General features: G+C 47.1%; 2 protein-coding genes across 2 annotated transcripts in view; one reads left to right on the top strand and one right to left on the bottom strand.

The window, feature by feature from the left end:
- The window catches only part of dock1 (dedicator of cytokinesis 1), an 800,130-nt gene that overhangs the window by 92,211 nt on the left and 689,007 nt on the right, over window positions 1-18,912 (top strand). The window lies entirely within an intron of this gene.
- LOC139571623 (dedicator of cytokinesis protein 1-like) overlaps window positions 1-18,912 on the bottom strand; it is a 122,974-nt gene that overhangs the window by 3,390 nt on the left and 100,672 nt on the right. Inside the window, exons 21-22 of the mRNA XM_071394672.1 lie at window positions 17,409-17,517; window positions 8,395-8,465 (exon numbers count right to left, since the gene is read on the bottom strand). Coding sequence (XP_071250773.1) covers window positions 8,395-8,465; window positions 17,409-17,517 — 180 coding nt within the window. The remainder of the gene's footprint in view (window positions 1-8,394; window positions 8,466-17,408; window positions 17,518-18,912) is intronic.

Below are 18,912 nucleotides of genomic sequence, written 5' to 3'. Positions count from 1 at the left end.
AGAGGAGGATAGAAGAGGAGGGGAGGAGGATAGAAGTGGAGGGAGGGAAGAGATGAGGAGATGAGGGAGGGAGAAGAGGAGGGAGGGAGGAGATGAGGGAGGAGAGGAGGACAGAAGAGGAGGGAGGGAGGAGAGGAGGACAGAAGAGGAGGGAGGAAGGAGAGGAGGATAGAAGAGGAGGGAGGAAGGAGAGGAGGATAGAAGAGGAGGGAGGGAGGAGAGGAGGATAGAAGAGGAGGGAGGGAGGAGGAGAGGAGGGAGGAGTCTTTTCTTCAACTCTGAAAGTGACAGAGATATTCACCATAGTATCCCCCCCTACCACAGATATATTCACCATAGTATCCCCCCCTACCACAGATATATTCACCATAGTATCCCCCCCACCACAGATATATTCACCATAGTATCCCCCCCTACCACAGATATATTCACCATAGTACCCCCCCCCCCTACCACAGAGATATTCACCATAGTATCCCCCTACCACAGATATATTCACCATAGTATCCCCCCCTACCACAGATATATTCACCATAGTATCCCCCCCTACCACAGATATATTCACCATAGTATCCCCCCCCCCTACCACAGATATATTCACCATAGTATCCCCCCTACCACAGAGATATTCACCATAGTATCCCCCCCTACCACAGATATATTCACCATAGTATCCCCCCCTACCACAGATATATTCACCATAGTATCCCCCCCTACCACAGATATATTCACCATAGTATCCCCCCTACCAGATATATTCACCATAGTATCCCCCCCCCTACCACAGATATATTCACCATAGTATCCCCCCTACCACAGAGATATTCACCATAGTATCCCCCCCCCTACCACAGAGATATTCACCATAGTATCCCCCCCCCTACCAGATATATTCACCATAGTATCCCCCCCCCTACCACAGATATATTCACCATAGTATCCCCCCCTACCACAGAGATATTCACCATAGTATCCCCCCCCTACCACAGAGATATTCACCATAGTATTCCCCCCCCCTACCACAGATATATTCACCATAGTATCCCCCCTACCACAGATATATTCACCATAGTATCCCCCCCCCTACCACAGAGATATTCACCATAGTATCCCCCCCTACCACAGAGATATTCACCATAGTATCCCCCCCTACCACAGAGATATTCACCATAGTATCCCCCCCTACCACAGATATATTCACCATAGTATCCCCCCCCCCCTACCACAGATATATTCACCATAGTATCCCCCCTACCACAGATATATTCACCATAGTATCCCCCCTACCACAGATATATTCACCATAGTATCCCCCCCCCTACCACAGATATATTCACCATAGTATCCCCCCCCCCTACCACAGATATATTCACCATAGTATCCCCCCCCCTACCACAGATATATTCACCATAGTATCCCCCCCCCCTACCAGATATATTCACCATAGTATCCCCCCTACCACAGATATATTCACCATAGTATCCCCCCCTACCACAGAGATATTCACCATAGTATCCCCCCCTACCACAGAGATATTCACCATAGTATCCCCCCCTACCACAGAGATATTCACCATAGTATCCCCCCCTACCACAGATATATTCACCATAGTATCCCCCCCTACCACAGATATATTCACCATAGTATCCCCCCTACCACAGATATATTCACCATAGTATCCCCCCTACCACAGATATATTCACCATAGTATCCCCCCCCCTACCACAGATATATTCACCATAGTATCCCCCCCCCTACCACAGATATATTCACCATAGTATCCCCCCCCCTACCACAGATATATTCACCATAGTATCCCCCCTACCACAGATATATTCACCATAGTATCCCCCCCCCCTACCACAGATATATTCACCATAGTATCCCCCCCCCTACCACAGATATATTCACCATAGTATCCCCCCTACCACAGAGATATTCACCATAGTATCCCCCCCCCCTACCAGATATAATCACCATAGTATCCCCCCCCTACCAGATATATTCACCATAGTATCCCCCCCCCCTACCACAGAGATATTCACCATAGTATCCCCCCCCCTACCAGATATAATCACCATAGTATCCCCCCCCCTACCAGATATATTCACCATAGTATCCCCCCCCCCTACCACAGATATATTCACCATAGTATCCCCCTACCACAGATATATTCACCATAGTATCCCCCTACCACAGATATATTCACCATAGTATCCCCCCCCCTACCAGATATATTCACCATAGTATCCCCCCCCCTACCACAGATATATTCACCATAGTATCCCCCCTACCACAGAGATATTCACCATAGTATCCCCCCTACCACAGAGATATTCACCATAGTATCCCCCCCTACCACAGATATATTCACCATAGTATCCCCCCCTACCACAGATATATTCACCATAGTATCCCCCCCTACCACAGATATATTCACCATAGTATCCCCCCTACCACAGATATATTCACCATAGTATCCCCCCCTACCACAGATATATTCACCATAGTATCCCCCCCTACCACAGATATATTCACCATAGTATCCCCCCTACCACAGATATATTCACCATAGTATCCCCCCCTACCACAGATATATTCACCATAGTATCCCCCCTACCACAGATATATTCACCATAGTATCCCCCCCTACCACAGATATATTCACCATAGTATCCCCCCCTACCACAGATATATTCACCATAGTATCCCCCCCTACCACAGATATATTCACCATAGTATCCCCCTACCACAGATATATTCACCATAGTATCCCCCCCTACCACAGATATATTCACCATAGTATCCCCCCCCCCTACCACAGATATATTCACCATAGTATCCCCCCCCCCTACCACAGATATATTCACCATAGTATCCCCCCCCCCCTACCACAGAGATATTCACCATAGTATCCCCCCTACCACAGATATATTCACCATAGTATCCCCCCCTACCACAGATATATTCACCATAGTATCCCCCCCCCCTACCACAGATATATTCACCATAGTATCCCCCCCCCCTACCACAGATATATTCACCATAGTATCCCCCCCCCCTACCACAGAGATATTCACCATAGTATCACCCCCCCTACCAGATATATTCACCATAGTATCCCCCCCCTACCACAGATATATTCACCATAGTATCCCCCCCCCTACCACAGATATATTCACCATAGTATCCCCCTACCACAGATATATTCACCATAGTATCCCCCCCCCTACCACAGATATATTCACCATAGTATCCCCCTACCACAGATATATTCACCATAGTATCCCCCTACCACAGAGATATTCACCATAGTATCCCCCCCTACCACAGATATATTCACCATAGTATCCCCCCCCCCTACCACAGATATATTCACCATAGTATCCCCCCCCCTACCAGATATATTCACCATAGTATCCCCCCCCCTACCAGATATATTCACCATAGTATCCCCCCTACCAGATATATTCACCATAGTATCCCCCTACCACAGATATATTCACCATAGTATCCCCCCCCCTACCAGATATATTCACCATAGTATCCCCCCTACCACAGATATATTCACCATAGTATCCCCCCCCCTACCACAGATATATTCACCATAGTATCCCCCCCTACCACAGATATATTCACCATAGTATCCCCCCTACCACAGATATATTCACCATAGTATCCCCCCCTACCACAGATATATTCACCATAGTATCCCCCCCTACCACAGATATATTCACCATAGTATCCCCCCCTACCACAGATATATTCACCATAGTATCCCCCCCTACCACAGATATATTCACCATAGTATCCCCCCTACCACAGATATATACCTCTCTGTCTGGTCACATGACCCTTCACTAATACAGACCTGTCTGGTCACATGACCCTTCACTAATACAGACCTGTCTGGTCACATGACCCTTCACTAATACAGACCTGTCTGGTCACATGACCCTTCACTAAGACAGACCTGTCTGGTCACATGACACTTCCCAACAGGCACCCTACTCCCTACGTAGTGCAGTACAGCAGGCACCCTATTCCCTATGTAGTGCAGTAGGCACCCTATTCCCTATGTAGTGCAGTACAACAGGCACCCTATTCCCTACGTAGTGCAGTACAACAGGCACCCTATTCCCTACGTAGTGCAGTGCAGCAGGCACCCTATTCCCTATGTAGTGCAGTAGGCACCCTATTCCCTATGTAGTGCAGTACAGCAGGCACCCTATTCCCTATGTAGTGCAGCAGGCACCCTATTCCCTACGTAGTGCAGTACAGCAGGCACCCTACTCCCTACGTAGTGCAGTACAGTAGGCACCCTATTCCCTATGTAGTGCAGTAGGCACCCTATTCCCTATGTAGTGCAGTGCAGCAGGCACCATATTCCCTATGTAGTGCAGTACAGCAGGCACCCTATTCCCTATGTAGTGCAGTACAGCAGGCACCCTATTCCCTATGTAGTGCAGTACAGCAGGCACCCTATTCCCTATGTAGTGCAGTACAGCAGGCACCCTATTCCCTATGTAGTGCAGCAGGCACCCTATTCCCTATGTAGTGCAGTACAGCAGGCACCCTATTCCCTATGTAGTGCAGTGCAGCAGGCACCCTATTCCCTACGTAGTGCAGTAATTTTCCCAGGGCCCATTTTAGACCAGCCACAGTGCTGCATGTCACATAGATAACGTCAGAACAACATATTTAAACATTGGGTCAACGTAGGCTACGATTTGTTCTGCGTGAGCAGTTGAACAGTTCAGCTTCCTGATTGTAGAACAGGACGCTGGTTAACGAGGACGGACGTCTCAACGTAGGTGGAGGCTTCAAACTAAACCCATGGCTGTATAACAAAAACAGACCCTTATGTTCTAATATTACATTAGCTAGTCTGTAAAACTGGAGTGTCCTGGTAATCTAGTAATCTAGTGTCCTAGTAATCTAGTGATCTAGTGATCTAGTGTCCTAGTAATCTAGTGTCCTAGTAATCTAGTAATCTAGTGTCCTAGTAATCTAGTGTCCTAGTAATCTAGTGTCCTAGTAATCTAGTGATCTAGTGTCCTAGTAATCTAGTGATCTAGTGTCCTAGTAATCTAGTGTCCTAGTAATCTAGTAATCTAGTGTCCTAGTAATCTAGTGTCCTAGTAATCTAGTAATCTAGTGTCCTAGTAATCTAGTGTCCTAGTAATCTAGTGTCCTATTAATCTAGTAATCTAGTGCCCTAGTAATCTAGTGATCTAGTGATCTAGTGTCCTAGTAATCTAGTGTCCTAGTAATCTAGTAATCTAGTGTCCTAGTAATCTAGTAATCTAGTGTCCTAGTAATCTAGTGTCCTAGTAATCTCGTGTCCTAGTAATCTAGTAATCTAGTGTCCTAGTAATCTAGTGTCCTAGTAATCTCGTGTCCTAGTAATCTAGTAATCTAGTAATCTAGTAATCTAGTGTCCTAGTAATCTAGTGTCCTAGTAATCTAGTGTCCTAGTAGTCTAGTGTCCTAGTAATCTAGTGTCCTAGTAATCTAGTGATCGAGTGTACTAGTAATCTAGTGATCTAGTGTCCTAGTAATCTAGTGATCTAGTGATAGTGATCTAGTAATCTAGTAATCTAGTGTCCTAGTAATCTAGTGATCTAGTGTCCTAGTAATCTAGTGATCGAGTGTACTAGTAATCTAGTGATCTAGTGATCTATTGATATATTGCTAAAACCTTGATGTGCACCTAGTCATGTATAAAAACTTTTGTAATTAAAATGTTATTTTGTATTATTAAATCAATATAATACGATGATCTAACATTCATGACAGGTCAGATTAACCGCTGTACTGTTGAAGCAGCAGGTCTACGTTTCCAAGGCAACCAGGACTATTTATAACCAACCCACATGGTACAGCTGGTGAATGTTAAGTGGTGTGTGTGTGTGTGGTGTGTGTGTGTGGTGTGGTGTGGTGTGTGGTGAGTGTGTGTGTGTGGTGTGTGTGTGTGTGTGTGTGTGTGTGGTGTGTGTGTTGTGTGTGTGTGTGGTGTGTTGTGTGGTGTGTGTGTGTGTGTGTGTAGCACAGATCCTAAAGGTAAGTAGCTCTAGAATAACGAGGAGTGACTACTCACACTGCACAAGCCACAATATCAAATCAGCTCTTTAATCCAAACCAACTGTTAAAGGTAATCGCCCCCAAAAAATAACCGGGAGACAAATCTCTAAAACACGGAATGTCATTTCAAAGAAACGCATACTGACGAGACAAACCCACTGAGCAAGGCATGCTCTTCAGTCTCCCTCTTCCATGTCAGAGCGCTTTACCTTAATTAGTCAAATCATTTACACACGTCTTCATCTCTTACATTGACTTTAAACTCACAGCTTTTCAGATTCACTCTGCACCTCGTCCTGGCTTCTGGCCTCCTTACATGTACAGCTAATGACACTACACTATAGGTCTAACAGGAGTCACAGATAATGATACACAGTATTGGTCTAACAGGAGTCACAGATAATGACAACAGTATTGGTCTAACAGGAGTCACAGATAATGACACTACACTATAGGTCTAACAGGAGTCACAGATAATGACACTACAGTATTGGTCTAACAGGAGTCACAGATAATGACATGACAGTATTGGTCTAACAGGAGTCACAGATAATGACACTACAGTATTGGTCTAACAGGAGTCACAGATAATGACACTACACTATAGGTCTAACAGGAGTCACAGATAATGACACTACAGTATTGGTCTAACAGGAGTCACAGATAATGACACTACACTATAGGTCTAACAGGAGTCACAGATAATGACATGACAGTATTGGTCTAACAGGAGTCACAGATAATGACACTACAGTATTGGTCTAGCAGGAGTCACAGATAATGACACTACAGTATTGGTCTAACAGGAGTCACAGATAATGACATGACAGTATTGGTCTAACAGGAGTCACAGATAATGACACTACACTATAGGTCTAACAGGAGTCACAGATAATGACACTACAGTATTGATCTAACAGGAGTCACAGATAATGACACTACAGTATTGGTCTAACAGGAGTCACAGATAATGACACTACACTATAGGTCTAACAGGAGTCACAGATAATGACACTACAGTATTGGTCTAACAGGAGTCACAGATAATGACATGACAGTATTGGTCTAACAGGAGTCACAGATAATGACATGACAGTATTGGTCTAACAGGAGTCACAGATAATGACATGACAGTATTGGTCTAACAGGAGTCACAGATAATGACATGACAGTATTGGTCTAACAGGAGTCACAGATAATGACACTACAGTATTGGTCTAACAGGAGTCACAGATAATGACACACAGTATTGGTCTAACAGGAGTCACAGATAATGACAACAGTATTGGTCTAACAGGAGTCACAGATAATGACACTACAGTATTGGTCTAACAGGAGTCACAGATAATGACACTACAGTATTGGTCTAACAGGAGTCACAGATAATGACATGACAGTATTGGTCTAACAGGAGTCACAGATAATGACATGACAGTATTGATCTAACAGGAGTCACAGATAATGACACTACACTATAGGTCTAACAGGAGTCACAGATAATGACACTACACTATAGGTCTAACAGGAGTCACAGATAATGACACTACAGTATTGGTCTAACAGGAGTCACAGATAATGACACTACAGTATTGGTCTAACAGGAGTCACAGATAATGACACTACAGTATTGGTCAAACAGGAGTCACAGATAATGACACTACAGTATTGGTCTAACAGGAGTCACAGATAATGACACTACAGTATTGGTCAAACAGGAGTCACAGATAATGACACTACAGTATTGGTCTAACAGGAGTCACAGATAATGACACTACAGTATAGGTCTAACAGGAGTCACAGATAATGACACTACAGTATTGGTCTAACAGGAGTCACAGATAATGACACTACAGTATTGGTCTAACAGGAGTCACAGATAATGACACTACAGTATAGGTCTAACAGGAGTCACAGATAATGACAACAGTATTGGTCAAACAGGAGTCACAGATAATGACAACAGTATTGGTCTAACAGGAGTCACAGATAATGACAACAGTATTGATCTAACAGGAGTCACAGCCAGTGGAGAGAATAGGAGAAAAATCTCAGCTATGTTATGGCATTGTAGGAGTGTGTTATATAGAGTGTGAAAACATTAGTGTATATAACCAGATGTGTTAAAACATATTCACCACAGGACAGGTCTAACAGGAGTCCTAGTAGTGTATAGTGTATATAACCAGACGTGTTAAAACATATTCACCACAGGACAGGTCTAACAGGAGTCCTAGTAGTGTATAGTGTATATAACCAGACGTGTTAAAACATATTCACCACAGGACAGCAGTTTCCCTGATGAAAACCTACCTGAGCTCCTTGGGATCGAAGACCAGTTTGACGTCGTTCACGATGGTGGGGACGTATTTCAGCGCTGCACCCTGAACAAAACAAAAATGATGAATGATTATCCCTGATCTTAAAGGTTTGAATTATAGATGACCTACTGTGTAACAGCCCTGGATGACCTACTGTGTAACAGTCCTGGATGACCTACTGTATAACAGCCCTGGATGACCTACTGTATAACAGCCCTGGATGACCTACTGTATAACAGCCCTGGATGACCAACTGTATAACAGCCCTGGATTACCAACTGTATAACAGCCCTGGATGACCTACTGTATAACAGCCCTGGATGACCTACTGTATAACAGCCCTGGATGACCTACTGTATAACAGCCCTGGATGACCTACTGTATAACAGCCCTGGATGACCTACTGTGTAACAGCCCTGGATGACCTACTGTATAACAGCCCTGGATGACCTACTGTATAACAGCCCTGGATGACCTACTGTATAACAGCCCTGGATGACCTACTGTATAACAGCCCTGGATGACCAACTGTATAACAGCCCTGGATGACCTACTGTATAACAGCCCTGGATGACCTACTGTATAACAGCCCTGGATGACCTACTGTATAACAGCCCTGGATGACCTACTGTGTAACAGCCCTGGATGACCAACTGTTTAACAGCCCTGGATGACCAACTGTGTAACAGCCCTGGATGACCAACTGTGTAACAGCCCTGGATGACCTACTGTTTAACAGCCCTGGATGACCTACTGTATAACAGCCCTGGATGACCAACTGTGTAACAGCCCTGGATGACCTACTGTGTAACAGCCCTGGATGACCAACTGTGTAACAGCCCTGGATGACCTACTGTGTAACAGCCCTGGATGACCAACTGTATAACAGCCCTGGATGACCAACTGTATAACAGCCCTGGATGACCTACTGTGTAACAGCCCTGGATGACCTACTGTATAACAGCCCTGGATGACCTACTGTGTAACAGCCCTGGATGACCTACTGTGTAACAGCCCTGGATGACCAACTGTGTAACAGCCCTGGATTATCTACTGTGTAACAGCCCTGGATGACCTACTGTGTAACAGCCCTGGATGACCTACTGTGTAACAGCCCTGGATGACCTACTGTATAACAGCCCTGGATGACCTACTGTATAACAGCCCTGGATGACCAACTGTATAACAGCCCTGGATGACCAACTGTGTAACAGCCCTGGATGACCAACTGTGTAACAGCCCTGGATGACCAACTGTATAACAGCCCTGGATGACCTACTGTGTAACAGCCCTGGATGACCTACTGTGTAACAGCCCTGGATGACCAACTGTATAACAGCCCTGGATGACCAACTGTGTAACAGCCCTGGATGACCTACTGTATAACAGCCCTGGATGACCTACTGTGTAACAGCCCTGGATGACCTACTGTGTAACAGCCCTGGATGACCAACTGTATAACAGCCCTGGATGACCAACTGTGTAACAGCCCTGGATGACCAACTGTGTAACAGCCCTGGATGACCAACTGTGTAACAGCCCTGGATGACCTACTGTGTAACAGCCCTGGATGACCTACTGTGTAACAGCCCTGGATGACCTACTGTATAACAGCCCTGGATGACCTACTGTGTAACAGCCCTGGATGACCTACTGTGTAACAGCCCTGGATGACCAACTGTGTAACAGCCCTGGATGACCAACTGTGTAACAGCCCTGGATGACCTACTGTATAACAGCCCTGGATGACCTACTGTATAACAGCCCTGGATGACCTACTGTGTAACAGCCCTGGATGACCAACTGTGTAACAGCCCTGGATGACCTACTGTATAACAGCCCTGGATGACCAACTGTATAACAGCCCTGGATGACCAACTGTTTAACAGCCCTGGATGACCAACTGTGTAACAGCCCTGGATGACCTACTGTGTAACAGCCCTGGATGACCAACTGTGTAACAGCCCTGGATGACCAACTGTGTAACAGCCCTGGATGACCTACTGTTTAACAGCCCTGGATGACCTACTGTATAACAGCCCTGGATGACCAACTGTATAACAGCCCTGGATGACCTACTGTATAACAGCCCTGGATGACCAACTGTGTAACAGCCCTGGATGACCTACTGTGTAACAGCCCTGGATGACCAACTGTATAACAGCCCTGGATGACCAACTGTGTAACAGCCCTGGATGACCAACTGTGTAACAGCCCTGGATGACCTACTGTGTAACAGCCCTGGATGACCTACTGTATAACAGCCCTGGATGACCAACTGTGTAACAGCCCTGGATGACCTACTGTATAACAGCCCTGGATGACCTACTGTGTAACAGCCCTGGATGACCTACTGTATAACAGCCCTGGATGACCTACTGTGTAACAGCCCTGGATGACCTACTGTATAACAGCCCTGGATGACCTACTGTGTAACAGCCCTGGATGACCAACTGTGTAACAGCCCTGGATGACCTACTGTGTAACAGCCCTGGATGACCAACTGTATAACAGCCCTGGATGACCTACTGTGTAACAGCCCTGGATGACCTACTGTATAACAGCCCTGGATGACCTACTGTATAACAGCCCTGGATGACCTACTGTATAACAGCCCTGGATGACCTACTGTGTAACAGCCCTGGATGACCTACTGTGTAACAGCCCTGGATGACCTACTGTGTAACAGCCCTGGATGACCAACTGTGTAACAGCCCTGGATGACCAACTGTATAACAGCCCTGGATGACCAACTGTATAACAGCCCTGGATGACCTACTGTATAACAGCCCTGGATGACCTACTGTATAACAGCCCTGGATGACCTGTTTAACAGCCCTGGATGACCTACTGTGTAACAGCCCTGGATGACCAACTGTATAACAGCCCTGGATGACCTGTTTAACAGCCCTGGATGACCAACTGTATAACAGCCCTGGATGACCTGTTTAACAGCCCTGGATGACCTACTGTATAACAGCCCTGGATGACCAACTGTATAACAGCCCTGGATGACCAACTGTATAACAGCCCTGGATGACCTACTGTATAACAGCCCTGGATGACCTGTTTAACAGCCCTGGATGACCTACTGTGTAACAGCCCTGGATGACCAACTGTGTAACAGCCCTGGATGACCTACTGTATAACAGCCCTGGATGACCTACTGTATAACAGCCCTGGATGACCTACTGTGTAACAGCCCTGGATGACCAACTGTATAACAGCCCTGGATGACCTACTGTATAACAGCCCTGGATGACCTGTTTAACAGCCCTGGATGACCTACTGTGTAACAGCCCTGGATGACCTACTGTATAACAGCCCTGGATGACCTGTTTAACAGCCCTGGATGACCTACTGTATAACAGCCCTGGATGACCAACTGTATAACAGCCCTGGATGACCTACTGTATAACAGCCCTGGTTGACCTGTTTAACAGCCCTGGATGACCTACTGTGTAACAGCCCTGGATGACCTACTGTATAACAGCCCTGGATGACCAACTGTGTAACAGCCCTGGATGACCTACTGTGTAACAGCCCTGGATGACCTACTGTGTAACAGCCCTGGATGACCAACTGTGTAACAGCCCTGGATGACCAACTGTGTAACAGCCCTGGATGACCAACTGTTTAACAGCCCTGGATGACCTACTGTGTAACAGCCCTGGATGACCTACTGTATAACAGCCCTGGATGACCTACTGTGTAACAGCCCTGGATGACCTACTGTGTAACAGCCCTGGATGACCTACTGTATAACAGCCCTGGATGACCTACTGTGTAACAGCCCTGGATGACCTACTGTATAACAGCCCTGGATGACCTACTGTGTAACAGCCCTGGATGACCTACTGTGTAACAGCCCTGGATGACCTACTGTGTAACAGCCCTGGATGACCTACTGTGTAACAGCCCTGGATGACCTACTGTATAACAGCCCTGGATGACCTACTGTATAACAGCCCTGGATGACCTACTGTATAACAGCCCTGGATGACCTACTGTGTAACAGCCCTGGATGACCTACTGTGTAACAGCCCTGGATGACCTACTGTGTAACAGCCCTGGATGACCTACTGTGTAACAGCCCTGGATGACCTACTGTGTAACAGCCCTGGATGACCTACTGTGTAACAGCCCTGGATGACCTACTGTATAACAGCCCTGGATGACCTACTGTGTAACAGCCCTGGATGACCTACTGTGTAACAGCCCTGGATGACCTACTGTATAACAGCCCTGGATGACCTACTGTGTAACAGCCCTGGATGACCTACTGTATAACAGCCCTGGATGACCTACTGTATAACAGCCCTGGATGACCTACTGTGTAACAGCCCTGGATGACCTACTGTATAACAGCCCTGGATGACCTACTGTGTAACAGCCCTGGATGACCTACTGTGTAACAGCCCTGGATGACCTACTGTGTAACAGCCCTGGATGACCTACTGTATAACAGCCCTGGATGACCTACTGTGTAACAGCCCTGGATGACCTACTGTGTAACAGCCCTGGATGACCAACTGTATAACAGCCCTGGATGACCTACTGTGTAACAGCCCTGGATGACCTACTGTATAACAGCCCTGGATGACCTACTGTGTAACAGCCCTGGATGACCTACTGTATAACAGCCCTGGATGACCTACTGTATAACAGCCCTGGATGACCTACTGTGTAACAGCCCTGGATGACCTACTGTATAACAGCCCTGGATGACCTACTGTGTAACAGCCCTGGATGACCTACTGTGTAACAGCCCTGGATGACCTACTGTGTAACAGCCCTGGATGACCTACTGTATAACAGCCCTGGATGACCTACTGTATAACAGCCCTGACCCTCACTAGAATGTAGAAAATGTTAACTAGAATATCACACTACTGTGTACGACTGAATGTGTTTCATAGCATTGGCTATGGATTCTACTGACAACTATTACAGAGCGTGATTCATAGCCCAGCGCTGATTCTAGAAAACAATCATCTATACTAGTGCTGCTTTCCAGAGGCCCTACCACTACCGCTGCCCAGAGGCCCTACCTCTGCCCGGAGGCCCTACCGCTACCGCTGCCCAGAGGCCCTACCGCTGCCCAGAGGCCCTACCGCTACCGCTGCCCAGAGGCCCTACCACTGCCGCTGCCCAGAGGCCCTACCGCTGCCCAGAGGCCCTACCGCTACCGCGAGGCCCTACCACTGCCGCTACCGCGAGGCCCTACCACTGCCGCTGCCCAGAGGCCCTACCGCTGCCCAGAGGCCCTACCGCTGCCCAAAGGCCCTACCGCTGCCCAGAGGCCCTACCGCTGCCCAGAGGCCCTACCGCTGCCCAGAGGCCCTACCGCTGCCCAGAGGCCCTACCGCTGCCCAGAGGCCCTACCGCTGCCCAGAGGCCCTACCGCTGCCCAGAGGCCCTACCGCTGCCCAGAGGCCCTACCGCTGCCAGGTTCTGACAACTAAGCCACTCAACGTCCATGTTGTAAAACAAGAACAACGGCATCCATCAGTAACGTTGCTCAGGGAGGAGCTGTGATTTCCCTCTCTCCTATCAGGCTGCTTCTAATAACCAGGCAGTGCTGAGCCTTTCTTTCTAGTGTCCTGGCTGCAGTGGAAATGGCACCCGATTCCCTATGTAGCACACTTCCTTTGACAGGGGATCATAGAGTTCAGTTCAAAAGAAGAGCACTATATAGGGAATAGGGTGCCATTTGAGCCTCAGATGATTTCCCTGTTTTCACCACTTTGTAGACAACTAGTCCATCAACCAATCAGAAACAGAGACCTGAGCAGAGCAGGAACGTTGGATTTCAAACAGCCAATCAGACAGAAACAGAGACCTGAGCAAAGCAGGAAAGTTGGATTTCAAAGACACTGGCTGCGTCCCATAGTGCTATACTTTTGACCAGGGCCCATAAGGAAACAGGCAATAAGGTAACATTGGGGACATGGCCACTGTTGAAGGGGATTAACAGTCTGCTACATGGAAACCCTCTATTTCTGATTAACAAACCGTTTATAAGGAGCACTTTTAACGGTGCAACAATTCAACTCTGATACAAGACTTCCAAAAGGCCTGGTTAAAGGAGGGAGGGAGGGAGGGAGGGAGGGAGGATAGAAGAGGAGAGGAGGGAGGGAGGGAGGGAGGGAGGTTAGAAGAGGAGAGGAGAAGAGAAGAGAGGAAGGAGGGAGGGAGGGAGGGAGGGAGGGAGGGAGGGAGGGAGGGAGGGAGGGAGGGAGGGAGGGAGGATAGAAGAGGAGAGGAGAGGAGAGGAGGGAGGGAGGGAGGGAGGGAGGGAGGGAGGGAGGGAGGGAGGGAGGGAGGGAGGGAGGGAGGGAGGGAGGGAGGGAGGGAGGGAGGGAGGAATCAGAAAATACCTTGAGGAGGAGCTAAAGAGGAGGAACGCAGAGATGATGTCCCAGGACACAGAACAGGTCAGATCAGAGAGAGATGTCCCAGGACACAGAACAGGTCAGATCAGAGAGAGATGTCCCAGGACACAGAACAGGTCAGATCAGAGAGAGATGTCCCAGGACACAGAACAGGTCAGATCAGAGAGAGATGTCCCAGGACACAGAACAGGTCAGATCAGAGAGAGATGTCCCAGGACACAGAACAGGTCAGATCAGAGAGAGATGTCCCAGGACACAGAACAGGTCAGATCAGAGAGAGAGATGTCCCAGGACACAGAACAGGTCAGATCAGAGAGAGATGTCCCAGGACACAGAACAGGTCAGATCAGAGAGAGATGTCCCAGGACACAGAACAGGTCAGATCAGAGAGAGAGAGATGTCCCAGGACACAGAACAGGTCAGATCAGAGAGAGAGAGATGTCCCAGGACACAGAACAGGTCAGATCAGGGAGAGATGTCCCAGGACACAGAACAGGTCAGATCAGAGAGAGATGTCCCAGGACACAGAACAGGTCAGATCAGAGAGAGAGAGATGTCCCAGGACACAGAACAGGTCAGATCAGAGAGAGATGTCCCAGGACACAGAACAGGTCAGATCAGAGAGAGAGAGATGTCCCAGGACACAGAACAGGTCAGATCAGAGAGAGATGTCCCAGGACACAGAACAGGTCAGATCAGAGAGAAATGTGTCGGGACACAGAACAGGTCAGATCAGAGAGAGATGTCCCAGGACACAGAACAGGTCAGATCAGAGAGAGATGTCCCAGGACACAGAACAGGTCAGATCAGAGAGAACACAGACAGAGATAACAGTTGCAGAAGAAAGACATATGAACACAGAGGAGAGGGAGGCACATGGAGAAATCTATTCAGAAAGACGATGAATAAAGAGGGGAACAACACACAGACAACAATAACAGATTCACTACCAGTCAAAAGTCTGGACACACCCACTCATTCCAGGTTATTTTTAATTTTTTTACTAGTTTTTATATTAGTGAGGCCATCAAAACTATGAAATAACACATATGGAATCATGTAGGAACCAAAAAAGTGATAAACAAATACAAATATATTTCAGATTCTTCAAATAGAAACCCTTTGCCTTGATGACAGCTTTGCACACTCTTGGCATTCTCTCAACCAGCTTCATGAGGTAGTCACCTGGAATTTCTTTCAGTTAACAGATGTGCCTTCTTAAAAGTTAATTTGAGGAATTGCTTTCCTTCTTAATGCGTTTAAGCCAATCAGTTGTGTTGTGACAAGGTAGATACAGAAGACCCCTATTTGGTAAAAGACCAAGTCCATATTATGGCAAGAACAGATCAAATAAGCAAAGAGAAACGACAGTTCATCATTACTTTAATTTTCAAGAACTTTGAAAGTTTCTTCAAGTGTAGTAGCAAAAACCATCAAGCGCTATGATGAACCTGGCTCTCATGTGGACCGCCACAGGAAAGGAAGACCCAGAATTACCTCTGCTGCAGAGGATAAGTTCATTAGCGGTAACTGCACCTCAGATTGAAGACCAAATAAATTCTTCACAGAGATCAAGTAACAGACAAATCTCAACATCCACTGTTCAGAGGAGACTGTGTGAATCAGGTCTTCACGGTTCAATTGCTGCTAAGAAACCACTACTAAAGTACACCAATAATAAGAAGAGACTTGATTGGGCCAAGAAACACGAGAAATGGACATTAGACTGGTGGAAATCTGTCCTTTGGTCTGATGAGTCCAAATTTGAGATTTTTGGTTCCAACCGCCGTGTCTTTGTGAGACGCAGAGTAGGTGAACGGATGATCTCTGCATGTGTGGTTCCCACCGTGAAGCATGGAGGAGGAGGTGTGATGGTGCTTTGCTGGTGACACGGTCTGTGATTTATTTTGAATTCAAGGCACACTTAACCAGCATGGCTACCACAGAATTCTGCAGCGATACGCCATCACATCTAGTTTGGGCTATCATTTGTTTTTTCAACAAGACAATGACCCAAAACACACCTCCAGGCTGTGTAAGGGCTACTTGACCAAGGAGAGTGATGGAGTGCTGCAACAGATGACCTGGCCTCCACAATCACCTGACCTCAACCCAATTGTGATGGTTTGGGATTGAGTTGAACCGCAGAGTGAAGGAAAAGCAGCCAACAAGTGCTCAGCACATGTGAGAACTCCTTCAAGACTGTTGGAAAAGCATTCCAGGTGAAGCTGGTTGAGAGAATGCCAAGTGTGTGCAAAGCTGGCATCAAGGCAAAGAGTGGCTACTTTGAAGAATCTAAAATCTAAAATATTTTGTTTAAAACTTTTTGGGTTACTACATGATTCCATATGTGTTATTTCATAGTTTTGATGTCTTCACTATTATTCTACAATAATAGAAAATAGTAAAAATAAAGAAAAGTGTGGTGTGTCCAAACTGAATGTACTGTATATTGTCCTTTACCCATAGGGGAGCATGATACATATGGACACATAGTGGACATGGGATGGGAACTAGAGACTAGATATACAGGGAGACATAAATAGAATACCATGGAAACACAAAAGGCATCACTCTGAAGCAGAGACAGACTATATGAATGATGTCCTACCTTCACCATGCCTGTGTTCTCAGAGTTGAGGTTCATCATGTCATTGAAGGAAGTGAAGAGATTCCTCAAGGACTCCATGAAGTCTGCTTCTCCTTTGTTCTCATACAGTCTGGGGAGAAGAGGAGAGATGGAGGGAGGGAGAAGAGAGGGATGAAGGGAGGGAGGGAGGAGGGAGGAGAGGAGTGAGGGAGGGAGGGAGGGAGGGAGGGAGGGAGGGAGGGAGGGAGGGAGGGAGGGAGGGAGGGAGGGAGGGAGAGAGGAGAGGAGAGGGAGGAGAGGAGAGGGAGATGAGAGGGGGTGGTAGGAGAGAATGAGGAAGAGAGCAGGAGAGAGAGGAGAGGAGAGAGAAAGGGAGGAGAGGAGGAGAGAGAAAGGGAAGAGAGCAGGAGAGAGAGGAGAGAGAAAGGGAGGAGAGGAGGAATTAAAACAGATCATTAAGAGACCTTTCATGAAGTCCCTCCACACACAATCAGAGAGACCTGCTGTTAGCTCACACAGAGATGTAAACAGGTCCCCTGTAGCCGGATGCCAGTTGGCCACTTCTCTGTCATTGTTATATCACTGTTCTCTACCCATCAAACCAGGGCCCACTGACTGCAGGCTCTGCACGGGTTCTCCATGCAAATACCAAACAAGATCAAAATACATTGATCATTGCTGGTGGTCATTAGCATCGAAAACAAACAGGCTCCACCCCTCCAGCCTGCCTGCTTACAGCGCCAAAAGTAGGGACAATAACGGCAAGTCCTGGCATAGCAAAAGAGATGCCTATTATTCTGAAATACTTTACGTAGGGGGAAGAATAGTTCATTTACTGTGATTATTTTGACACGATGTGATTGCTAGGTACAAGGCTTCGTAACTGTTTTATAATGAACGAATCGGGGCAGAGGAGGTGTGGTATATAGCCATTATACCACGGCTAAGGGCTGTTCTTACCCACGATGCAACGCGGAGGGCCTTAGTCGTGGTATACTGGCCATATATCACAAACCCCACCGAGGTGCATTATTGCTGTTACCAGGGCCTGATTTAGACCTGGGACACCAGGTGGATGATATTAATGATCAGGGCCTGATTTAGACCTGGGACACCAGGTGGGTGATATTAATGACCAGGGCCTGATTTAGACCTGGGACACCAGGTGGGTGATATTAATGACCAGGGCCTGATTTAGACCTGGGACACCAGGTGGGGTGATATTAATGATCAGGGCCTGATTTAGACCTGGGACACCAGGTGGGTGATAATAATGATCAGGGCCTGATTTAGACCTGGGACACCAGGTGGGTGATATTAATGATCAGGGACTGATTTAGACCTGGGACACCAGGTGGGTGATATTAATGATCAGGGCCTGATTTAGACCTGGGACACCAGGTGGGTGATATTAATGATCAGGGCCTGATTTAGACCTGGGACACCAGGTGGGTGATATTAATGATCAGGGCCTGATTTAGACCTGGGACACCAGGTGGGGTGAAAATAATGATCAGGGCCTGAT

Source organism: Salvelinus alpinus, chromosome 3, assembly GCF_045679555.1.
Source record: "Salvelinus alpinus chromosome 3, SLU_Salpinus.1, whole genome shotgun sequence".
Lineage (NCBI taxonomy): Eukaryota > Metazoa > Chordata > Actinopteri > Salmoniformes > Salmonidae > Salvelinus > Salvelinus alpinus.
The sequence above is the reverse complement of the archived record's forward strand: the minus strand, read 5'-3'. Positions and strand labels throughout refer to the sequence as shown.